At 41.6% G+C, this 12499-nt stretch overlaps 1 protein-coding gene across 1 annotated transcript; it reads right to left on the bottom strand.

Moving 5' to 3' along the window:
• Positions 1 to 9864: 9864 nt before the first annotated feature.
• On the bottom strand, positions 9865 to 11479 carry LOC111963017 (CD276 antigen). The gene is made up of 4 exons (XM_023986239.2): positions 11331 to 11479; positions 10833 to 11180; positions 10369 to 10653; positions 9865 to 10206 (listed from the first exon to the last, which is right to left on the bottom strand). Exons 1-4 carry the CDS (start codon positions 11398 to 11400, stop codon positions 9953 to 9955), a joined length of 957 nt encoding a protein of 318 aa, XP_023842007.1. The 5' UTR covers positions 11401 to 11479; the 3' UTR covers positions 9865 to 9952.
• Between the last annotated feature and the right edge of the window lie 1020 nt (positions 11480 to 12499).

The following is a 12499-nucleotide window of genomic DNA, read 5'->3' on the forward strand; positions in this document are numbered from 1 at the left end:
TTTTAAGTTTGCAGTGACACATCCATAACCTGAACGGAAACCAGATTGCATAACAGGGAGAATACTATGGACATCAAGAAAGCCAGTCAGTTGATTATTGACAAGTTTTTTCAACACTTTTGATAAACAGGGCAAAATAGAAATTGGCCTATAACAGTTAGGATCTCCCCTTTTAAATATACAACGCGTGTGGCTGCCTTCCAAGCAATAGGAACCTACCAAGAGAGGACAAACAGGTTAAAAAGGTCAGAGAAAGGCTTGGCGATGATAGAGGCAGCAACCTTAAAGAAGAAAGGGTCTAAACCATCTGACCCGTATGTTTTTTCCTTTAGCACCTCAGACTCAGTGACCGCCTGCAGGAAGAAACTTTGTAGCGGGGTAGGGGAAAAAGAGGGAGGAGTATCGGGGCTAGTCGCATTAGAAGGGGGGTGGGCGATGAGAAAATGTTCAACGTAACTATGCCTGTGTAAAATGTTATTATGTTTCACTGTGTAAACAGTTCTCATGGGCACATAAATCATGTATTATCGAATACTTCTAACCGAAAGTCAACTATAAGCCTGCTGTCATTAAGGTATTGTTGTTGGATGGATTGGAAGCGCGTTGCTGTCTAGCTGTAGGCTAGTTGTCTAGTTATGTTGTCGACCATCATCAGGCGATCTAGGAAGGAAAACAAATATATATAGAAAATATTAAAGCTAAATAAATGGTCTACTTCTTCTGACCATGGATGGCATGGAGAACACATGCCACCTGCAAGCACCTGAAAAAAAAGCATTTAGGGGAGCTAACGTATCATTCAGGGGAGCTGAGCCCCTCCCCTGGCTCCCGTAATTCGCACCATGCTCCCTAACTCCTAGCCTAGCGTTAGACACKTAGCTTGGAATTCGTAACATATTGTACATTTTGCAAATTCGGAACATATTGTACGTTTTGCAAATTTGTAACTTCATACGAATTGTAATTCGAAACATATCATATGAATTGGATCATGGACATCCACAAATTAATACATACCATACGAAACATAACATATCATACTAAATGGAGAACCTCTGATATACGTATAGAATAATATGAAATGCTCTGAGACCAGGTTGGTATAAGACAAGTCAACATTTCAGACACACCTATCTTCTCAGCTTAAATTTTCACTCCAGTCTCTTTTTCCCCTCATGTATCACCTGATTTACTTAACAAAAGATACATCTCAATAGGTGGTCCAGGTACCCTCATGACTTGGGGGGTGGGCCTTTCCTCTTTTACATTTACATTTAAGTCATTTAGCTGACGCTCTTATCCAGAGCGACTTACAATTTGGAAAGTTCATACATATTCATCCTGGTCCCCCCGTGGGGAATGAACCCACAACCCTGGCGTTGCAAGCGCCATGCTCTACCAACTGAGCCACACGGGACCACTTTTGTTCTCTATTGCTCCTCTATTGTTCCCGCAAGCAAGGGGGTTCAACTGCTTGAATGGCCTTCTCCATGAACTTTGCACTTGTTTACATACAGTGCATTCGGAAAGTATTCAGACCCCTTGACTTTTTCCACATTTTGTTACGTTACAGCCTTATTCTAAAATTGATTAAATTGTCCACCCCCCCATCAATCAACAAACAATACCCCATAATCACAAAGTTAAAAAAATGTTTGTTTCTTTAGAATTAAAAAATATATATWTWTTTTTTAAATATCACATTTACATGAGCATTCAGACCCTTTACTCAGTACTTTGTTGAAGCACCTTTGGCCGTGACTACAGCCTCAAGTCTTGACACACCTGTATTTGGGAGTTTCTCCCATTCTTCTCTGCAGATCCTCTCACGCTCTGTCAGGTTGGATGAGGAGCATTGCTGCACAGCTATTTTCAGGTCTCTCCAGAGATGTTCGATCGGGTTCAAGTCTGGGCTCTGGCTGGTCCACTCAAGGACATTCAGAGACTTGTCCTGAAGCCACTCCTGCGTTTTTTGGGCTGTGTGCTAAGGGTCATTGTCCTGTTAGAAGGTGAACCTTCACCCAGTCTGAGCGTTCTGGAGCAGGTTTTCATCAAGGATCTCTCTGTACTTTTCTCCGTTCATCTTTCCCTCAATCCTGACTAGTCTCCCACTCCCTGCCACTGAAAAACATCTCCACAGCATGATGCTGCCACGGCCATGCTTAACCGTAGGGATGGTGACAGGTTTCCTCCAGATGTGACGCATGGCATTTAGGCCAAATAGTTCAATCTTGGTTTCATCAGACCAGATAATCTTGTTTCTCATGGTCTGAGAGTCCTTTGGGTGCCTTTTGGCAAACTCCAAGCAGGCTGCCATGTGCCTTTTACTGAGGAGTGGCTTCCGTCTGGCCACTCTACCATAAAGGCCTGATTGGTGGAAAGCTGTAGAGATGGTTGTCCTTCTGGAAGGTTCTCCCATCTCCACAGAGGAACTCTGTAACTCTGCCAGAGTAACCATTGGGTTCTTGGTCATCTCCCTGACCAAGGCCCTTCTCCCCCAATTGCTCAGTTTGGCCAGCTCTAGGAAGAGTCTTGGTGGTTCCAAACTTCTTCCATTTAAGAATGATGGAGGCCACCGTGTTCTTGGGGACCTTCAATACTGCACACATTTTTTGGTACCCTTCCCTAGATCTGTGCCTTGACACAATCCTGTCTTGGAGCTCTACGGATAATGCCTTCGACCTCATGGCTTGGTTTTTGCTCTGACATGCACTGTCAACTGTGGGAACTCATATAGACAGGTGTGTGCCTTTCCAAATCATGTCCAATCAATTGAATTTACCACAGGTGGACTCCAATCAAGTTGTAGATACATTTCAAGGATGATCAACGGAAACAGGATGCACCTGAGCTCAATTTCGAGTCTATTATCAAAGGGTCTGAATACTTACGTAAATAAGCTATTTCTTTTTTTTCTTTTTACTAAATTTGCAAAAATCATTGTAACCTGTTTTGGGTTTTTCATGATGGGGTAGATTTAATCGATTTTTGAATAAGGCTGTAACGTAACAAAAATGTGGAAAAATTGAAGGGGTCTGAATACTTTCTGAATGCACTGTCTATCTGATATAGCTAGCTAGTTTTTGTTCTAGTGCAATGTCCATTAAATGTTACAACCACAACATCATGATCATGCATCTGCAGACCAGCAAGGAGTAGAAATGCCTGCTTTGGGTGAGATAGCTAGAACAATATCAACTAGTTAGCTACAGTATCAGATAGACATTTTCTAGGAAAAGCATTGACAAAGCTAGCAGGAAAATTCCGTTTTGATTTACAGAAGAAGATTCACCAGTCGCAAAATCTTATTGGATTTGGATTTGTTCACATATCAAGTTCCATGTTTGCAAGTGTAGTTGCATTTATTCTCAAAATAAGTTACATATTTGCAAATATTTTTTGCAACTACTAAACTAATTATACAGACGCAACTCATATTTTACATGTGCAAATCATACTTTACATGCTTGTACACTTATAACATTATTTTACCTTCATAATCATGTCTGAATTTAGACATTCCATGTAATGTAAGCGGTAACAATGAGTTGAACTCCACTTAATTATTGTTTTGTGGCACAATCATTTATTTTCTTTGCGTGTTCCATATTTCTTTAGCCAGCCTCAGAATCGGGGGCAAAATGTACTGTTCATTTATTGAGGACCAACAGCTTGTGTTGAATAGTTTATGAAAGGGGTTGAACTGACTGAATAAAGTCAATCTCCTACACCCCTTTGCTATTCATAAACCAATCAAACAACGTAGTTATATGTCCATGGTATTGCATCAGGACACGTAAACTAAAGYTTTTCTTTGTATTTTCCTAGGATTCAAAGCCCATGTCGAGACTTGCAAGTGACCGCTAAAGTGACTCATCAGTGCAGCCTAGTGATGGGTTGTTCGCAAACGAACAGCTCTTTTTGAACGGATCGCATCGGTGAGAGAGGCTCTCTAATTTGCATACTGGTAGGCTACTACTGCTTTTTTGGCTATTATCTGCATTCGATGAAGATGTTGAATCCTCACTGCAGGAACAATAGGTAGTGAAGAGTTGCCTCATTCTGGTCCAAAATATGATAAACAGATTAAAGGTTATAAAAGCTAATGTGATAATACTTATAAGATATTATTAAAGATGCAATTCTCTGCAATTCTATATTGTTTCTCAACAGGGAATAGATGTTTTCTTGACAAAACAGTAATATATCACCTTCCCTCAGTCCCACCCACAGTGACCGGTCTTAAACCCTACCAACTCTGACTCACAAATATCCTGCCCCCTTCCCTGACAATCCCACCTACAGTGATTGATTGAGAGGCCAAACTGTTAGAGATAATTCACTCAAATTACAAAATGACACATTGGTTTCCTTAGCTTAAGTGTCCACAGCAGCGGAACCAAATACCCTAATTTGAAGGACAATCATCATTGTGGCAATTCATATCTTTCAGAAAAACTGTAAATATGAATTGAATCTCAAGAGAAGACCGGTTTAATGTTAAAGGTTCTCTTACTTAGAAAATAGTCCTGATCATCTAGGCCTAGGTGATATCCAAAATTCACAGGCCGGAACTTCCTGGCTGACTACTTTTTCTATTTGGCTGGCTACTCATTGTACTGTGCTGTGCACTACTGTACTGTGCTGTCCAAACTTGTGAAACATAGACATCTATGATTGGTTCAGATTTGGTCCAGTCCGGAACGAATCTGAACCAATCATAGATCTCTATGTTTGGGCGAAATCAAGGCCGGTCTAGACCAGAACGTTGGTGGACGTTGAAATCAAGGCTGGACCGGACCAAATCTGATCCAATTATAGACGTCTGTGTTTGTTCTGTGGACGTTGAAATCAATGCCAGAGCCAACATGGACATCGGTGTCGGACGGTGCTCACTGGGAATACACCTTTCCCAAAAAGGACACAATAAATAAATTATTATTATTCATGACCTGAGTGCAAACCTGTTAAAGGAATTTTATTCCTATATGTTCATCAACCAATTCAATTAAAACACTCTGTCCATTCCTAAGAATTTGTAAGATACTTATTTGTATAAAATGGACAGAAACCAGTCTCAAAATCAATCTATCAATAGTGTTTATTCTCGAGAGTACTGATCATAGTACAATTTACATCAGGTTATATAATAAAACTGACGTCATAGGTTTTAAAATGTCCTTCCTCCTCTCGGATACAATGGCAATATAGTTCACAAGCCTTCCCACATTGTCTGCCACCTGTTAAACAATCTACTACTAGCCCAAGGTCTCTCCCCTCCCTGGGTAGAGACAGAATGTCCTGTAAGGAACACAGCATTCCAGCCGGTCTGACGATAGCTCCATTAGTTTCTAACAAGGAACAGAAAGTCCTTGTTCTAATTCTTGACTAAAACTACACACATTATATTCAGTATTATGATTATAATAAGATTCATACATCCATACAGTAACATAGTAGTATTCTGTTTAGTTATATTTCTCATTTAAATGTATACATAATTTAGTKATTATTCATAAAAATCCCATAACAAAACCCATTCTGTTCTGATCCACAGCTGCATGCTGGAGAGCCAAAATAACCCTGGTGGCTCTGTTTCTCACCCCCAGAACTGATTGCGCCCTCCGGTTCTCCCTCAGCGCCTTCCAGTTTACCTCTAACCCAGACACACCGGTGAGCATGGGAGACTTATAATCTATCATTGAATTTCAATCACTCTCTGGACTTTTCTGTTGCATCTATGCAATACACAGTGTTCTTTATTGTAAAGAATAAAGCAAATTGCAGCCTTTGACCAATAAAATAATTGACACGAATTGGTCAATTTCTTGTATCAAAGGTAATCTTTTCATCTCCTCTTGGTCTTCCTTCACTGTATGTGACATCAGGGGACCCCGGCCCCATGCACAACTCATGCACCTACCGAGCGAACAGGTATGCTGACGCAAGGTAAATGTTGCACTCTAGGAAATGTACAGTCTGCCCTTTACATCCGTACACACCTTTCATGCACTAACACTTGCATTTTCTTACTAGCACTGACTTTGGTGATGGCTGCTTTATTGAGGGACGTTTTACTTACTATGACTGTGAGATGTGGTTGTCATACCTATAAACCTTAAGATGAATGCACTAACTGTAAGTCGCTCTGGGTGAGTGTCTGCTAAATTACGAAAATGTAAATGTAAGTCTCTGACTCCCCTTCTGTATGTGGAGATCTCTCATGGAAGAGGATTCCATATGTGACTGCTGTGACTCTGTCACGTGTGCTCCCTCTCCGGCCTCTAGGTCACCAGGCTGCTCTTTAGGGCGCACACCTGTCACCAGCATTACGCTCATAATGACACTCACCTGGACTCCAACACCTCCTTGATTACCTGCCCTTTATATGTCACTCCCTTTGGTTTCTTCCCCAGTCGTCATTGTTGCTGTTTCATGTCGGTGCGCTGTTTGTTTTTGTTGTTGTGTTCGTTTATTTATTAAATGTATTCACTCCCTGAACTTGCTTCCCGACTCTCAGCGTACATCATTACAGACTCCAAATGTGTGACGTCCAAACCCAAAAGAGCTATGATGGATGGTGAGTGACTGTCAACCTAACAACCCATAATCACACTACTTCTGTTTGGTTTGGGTAAACAGCACTGACATCTCCCTTGTGCTCAAATAGGCCATGGGACTAAGTGATTTGTCGGGAGTAGTGATGATAAGTCCTCCAGTGGTGATAACACTTCTAACCCTGTTTATTTCCATATTGTCACGATCATCGTATAGAGGAGAAGAGGAGGACCAAGGTGCAGCGTGGTAAGTGTTCATTATTTTAATTAAAATATGAAACACTTGACAAAACAACAAAAACGATAAACGWACAGTCCTGTAAGGTGAACACACAAAACAGAAAACYACCACCCACAAACACAGGTGGGAACAGGCTACCTAAGTATGATTCTCAATCAGAGACAACGATAGACAGCTGCCTCTGATTGAGAACCATACCAGGCCAAACACACAGAAATACAAAACAAGGACAACATAGAACACCAGACATAGAATGCTCACCCAAACTCACGCCCTGACCAACCAAAATAGAGACATAAAAAGGATCTCTACGGTCAGGGCGTGACACATATCCTTTAGGGTTTGCCAGCATATGGCTTCTGCTGCTCTCAGATTAGCTATCCACACCAAAGGGTTGTTTCCTACCAGTCAGTCCATCACTGGTCAATGATGATGATGAAGATGTTGTCTGGTTTGACATCAAAATGGATGGGAAAATGGATGTTTGACAACCCAAAYGATATAATGGAACCTTTGATGTGGAGAAGTATTGTGATAAGGAAGAGCTGCGCTACACTCGTTCCACGGAAAATGAACAACATTTAGAGGAGGATGAAGCCGTGCCCTTAGAGGGTGAGGAGTCAGACGTGGTTCAGATGGTATTTAGAAAGGGGAAGATATGAGGGATTTAGAGTTGATAAGGGGAGAAGGTCAGGGTTTAGAGCTGAGGAGGGGGCAGAGTTTAAAGAGAGAGGGAGGGATCAGTGTTGATAGAGGAGGAGGGCTCTAGTGCGAGGGAATGAAGAGTCCTGATCCCTGTGATCAGGGATGGGGAAGAAGTCTGTATCACAGGAAGAGGTGCTTTCACAGTCCATGAAGGAATAGGGATTTTGGGTGGGCGAGGAGCAGCTAGTGGATAAGGGGAAGGAACGAAGAGCGGAGTCTGTGGGGAGATCGTGGCTTATGCGTGGCCAAACACGACTCCAACACCATCATTAAGTTTGCTGACGACACAACAGTGGTAGGCCTGATCACCGGCAACGATGAGACCCCTATAGGGKGGTGGTCAGAGAACTGGCAGTGTGGTGCCAGGACAACAACCTCTCCCTCAATGTGAGCAAGACAAAGGAGCTTATCATGGACTACAGGAAAAGGCGGGCCGAACAGGCCCCCATTAACATCGATGGGGCTGTAGTGGTCGGGTCCAAACGAAATATCATGGTCCAAACACACCAAYACAGTCGTGAAGAGGGCACAACAAAACATTTTCCCCCTCAGGAGACTGAAAAGAWTTGYCATTGGTCCCCATATCCTCAAAAAGTTCTACAGCTGCACCATCAAGAGCATCCTGCCCAATTGCATCACTGCCTGGTAWTGCAACTGCTCGGTATCTGACCGTAAGGCGCTACAGAGGGTAGTGCGTACGGCCCAGTACATCACTGGGGCCAAGCTTCCTGACATCCAGGACCTATATAATAGGCGGTGTCAGAGGAAAGCTCATAAAATTGTCGGAGACTCCAGTCACCCAAGTCATAAACTGGTTTCTCTGCTACCGCACGGCTCCTTAACAGCTTCTACCCCCAAGCCATAAGACTGCTGAACAGTTAATCAAATGGCCACTGGACTATTTACATTGACCCCACCCCATTTGTTTTGTACACTGCTGCTATTCGCTGTTTATTATCTATGCATAGTCACTTCACCCCTACCTACATGTACAAATTAACAAAATAACCTGTACCCCCGCACACTGACTCGGTACCCCCTGTATATAGCCTCATTATTGTTATTTTATTGTTACTTTCCATTATTTTTTACTTTAGTTTATTTGGTAAATATTTTCTTAACTCTTCTTGAACTGCACTYTCAGTTAAGGGCTTGTAAGAAAGCATTTCACGGTAAGGTCTACACTTGTTGCATTCGGTGCATGCGACAAATAACGTTTGATTTGATTATGATGAACTGGTAGAGACCGGGATTGTCGGTGGAATAGACTTGCCTGGGTTTGGCGTTTCAAGTGGCGGTAGAGTCAGTGAGAGACCCTACAGTGGTTCATTCAACACCATAGACTTCTATACCACTGTACACCTGACTAATTTCAAGTAAAAACAAAATTTAAATAAAGTCAATACAACTCCTCTTAAATTTTTAAGATAAATGGATTTGGTTAGGACATTTCCCTGATAAATAATACTTTCTGAACTAACATCTATGAAAGAAGCAAAGTATGTTTAGCTAAACTTACAACAGTAATTTCCTTGTCCTTGGAATGTTGATAAGGTAACTAACTGCCTCTACAGTCATCAATAGATACCATTATTTTCCCAGTCAGACAATTGGCCTCAATATTTGCTTGTACATCCTATGACTAGCTTAATGTGTGTTAAAGTGCAACATTGTTTCAACCACAACACTTATGATGGGATAACAAACCACGTGTAGATAAGTGGTCTCCACAATATCCCCACTAAGTGCTTCATAAGTGCCATAATAAAATGACTATGTGTGTACTATACAGGTACAGTAGGCTATGCATAACCGTTGTCACATTCCATTAACATGACATGAAGAGACGGTTGGTCTGAAATGTGAGTGAGTCATACAGGGGCTTCCGAGTGGCGAAGCGGTCTAAGGCACTGCATCTCAGTGCTWGAGGCGTCACTACAGACCCTGGTTCAATTCCAGGCTGTATCACAACTGGCTGTGATTGGGAGTCCCATAGGGCACAATTGGCCCAGCGTCGTCTGGGTTAGGGTTTGGCCAAGGTAGGCCGTCATTGTAAAGAAGAATTTGTTCTTAACTGACTTGCTTAGTTAAATAAAGGTTAAGTAAAATACAAACACTGTACCTTTTAACTGGATATATTGTACATCTATTCACTATAAGAATTCAGTTTTAACAACCTTTACTGCGTCTTTAACAACCTTTACTGAGACGCAGTAAAGGTTGTGATGCACTTAATCCATACATTTAAATAAATATGTATTATTCAGCTTTTTGTCTCTTTCTCTGAATAAATAAATTAGCAAACATGTCTGTGTTTGAAAATAAACTATGTAGCACCCACATTTACATGGTAAACTATAAAGTACTATGGCAGTAACTCCTTGGAAAGATACTACGGGCTGTATTGCAAACACTGGCAAGAATCATATTGACGCCATAGATCCATTCATTATATATTCCTACATGTCTTGTCTTTTTCTCCGTTATAAAGTACATTAAAAGGCATTCGTAATGACTGATGAGCCTGATGGTGTTTGGTAGACAGGTGATGGTTTCTGTGATGGCCATGGCATGTTTTTCTCAGTGCTGGCATTAATAGTACAAACAACAGCAGTACAAATGTCACTATAGGAACAAGAATTGTCCATCTCTTCTTGTTGTCTCCAGAAATTCTGCCTTTTTCCACTGACGACCTCTCATTTGCTGTGAAGAGAAATTTAGGACATTGTGATTATACTGTATGTCTAAACAACTGAACTCTATTTTTCTCTCTTGCTCGCTCGCTCGCGCTCTCTCTCCTCTCTCTCTCGTTCAGTAAAGAGGCAATGTCAAGTGTTTTTCAAATCCAGGATATTGTCTATGTACCTGAGTGAAGTGTGATCTCTCTCCTGATCTCCTGTCCCAGGTCCTTGTTCTTTAAGACGAAGGTGATGGTCTCGTTGACTTGTCCCTGTAGATTTAGTGTACTGGACACAGTGTATAGTCCCTGTGTGTCCTCTGAGATGTTTGTGACTGTGTTATTGGTGACATCATCACCGCTGTCATCCAGCCAATGCACTGAGGGTCGCGGGTACCCTCCCTGTGAGGTCAAGAGTAGCTCCACATCTCTTGGAGATGCTGTGAACTTCAGGTGTGGCTCAGGGTAGTATGCTGAAATAAGAGGCAATGGACACAGTTTAATGGCATGAAAGAATATACAAGTATCTCAGTAAGCATTATACAGTACATCACAAGGAACCCTAATTAGTGTGTCAAATTACAAATTTTCTAGTACATCAGTAAATTCTCAGTCCACAAAGCAGAAACCCATYTTTAATATGATATCACACCTGCTAATTTCAGGGCAAAGGTTTTCGTCTCACTGCCCAGCTGTGTGCTCACGGAACAGGTATAGTCTCCTTTGTCCCCTAGGTTGGTACGGTCCAGCCTGAGAGAGGCATTACCCCTCTCCATCTCAGAGTGGTACAGGCTGGTTCTGTTGGTATAGTGACTGCTCTGTCTGTTCAGTTGGTCCTGTCCGTGGTAGAAACTGTGTATCACCTCCAGGCCTCTCTGCCATGTAATCACACTGTTGTCCAGGTCCCAGGCCTTTCCCACAGGGAAGCTGCAGTCTAGGACCACATACTGCCCCACGATGGCAAGTTGAGGCTCACGAGGAACACTGATCTCAAATTCAACTATAAACAGAGGGACACAGACAATCTTACTACCCCATCTAAGAGATGGCATGATTACAGTGACCCTTTCTATTAGATACATTACTCATTACATTCAAGTAGTTAGTCACCATTGACCGTAAAAGAAGGTGTACCATGGAAGTGTCTTACCAGAATAGGATGCCTTGATGATGAGGAGAGAAATAAAACATCTTTGAGCGACCCAGGATTTCCAGCTCATGACAGGGTTCACTGTATTTAACCAGTATCAAATTCAAGTCCTTCAATGAATCGGCAGCAGTCCAGGCACTGGTGTCTTACAAAGTGTCTTGAAGAATGAATGAACTACAGATCTACGCCATCTACTGTACTTTTCTTATTTTTCTCACACTTTGACTGCACCCTCTAACAGGTTCCATGACGCTCCATTCCATTCCTTAAAAGGTAGTGTTTCCTGTATGACTTCTCTTCTCAGTTTTTGCTGTAAATCAAGATCCAACCCCATTATATTTTGATCATAAAAAACAATTTAGTTTATAGCCCCAACAGAGACGCATCCATTATTGTAAAAACATTTAAGAATTCTCTGTTGTGCATACTTCAACATACAGTTGAAGTCGGAAGTTTACATTCACTTAGGTTGGCGTCATTAAAACTCATTTTTCAACCACTATTCATGTCGGAACAGGTTTCTTTCCTTCGAACTAGACACACACACCCTCCCAGTTTTGTTGGCAGCTTAGTAACCATGACAAATAAACATTTGGCCTTGCAACTCAACATAGATGAGCTTTGTACCACTAAATACCCAGGAGACAAATGCAATATGAACAGCATATAGGCTACAGTTGAAGTCGGAAGTTTACATACATTTAGGTTGGCGTCATTAAAACTCATTTTTCACCACTCCACAAATTTCTACTTAACAAACTGTAGTTTTGGCAAGTCGGTTAGGACATCTACTTTGTGCATGACACAAGAATTTTTCCAGCAATTGATTACAGACAGATTATTTTACTTATAATTCACTGTATCACAAATCCAGTGGGTCAGAAGTTTACATACACTAAATTGACTGTGCCTTTAAACAGCTTGGAAAATTCCAGAAAATTATGTCATGGTTTTTGACGCTTCTGATAGGCTAATTGACATTATTTGAGTCAATTGGAGGTGTACTTGTGGATGTATTTCAGGGCTTACCTTCAAACTCAGTGCCTCTTTGCTTGACATCATGGGAAAATCAAAAGAAATCAGCCAAGACCTCAGAAAAATAATTGTAGACCTCCACAAGTCGTGTTTCATCCTTGGAGCAATTCCAAACGCCTGAAGGTACCACGTTC

This window comes from Salvelinus sp. IW2-2015, linkage group LG4q.2 (assembly GCF_002910315.2).
Source record: "Salvelinus sp. IW2-2015 linkage group LG4q.2, ASM291031v2, whole genome shotgun sequence".
Classification (NCBI taxonomy): Eukaryota; Metazoa; Chordata; class Actinopteri; order Salmoniformes; family Salmonidae; genus Salvelinus; species Salvelinus sp. IW2-2015.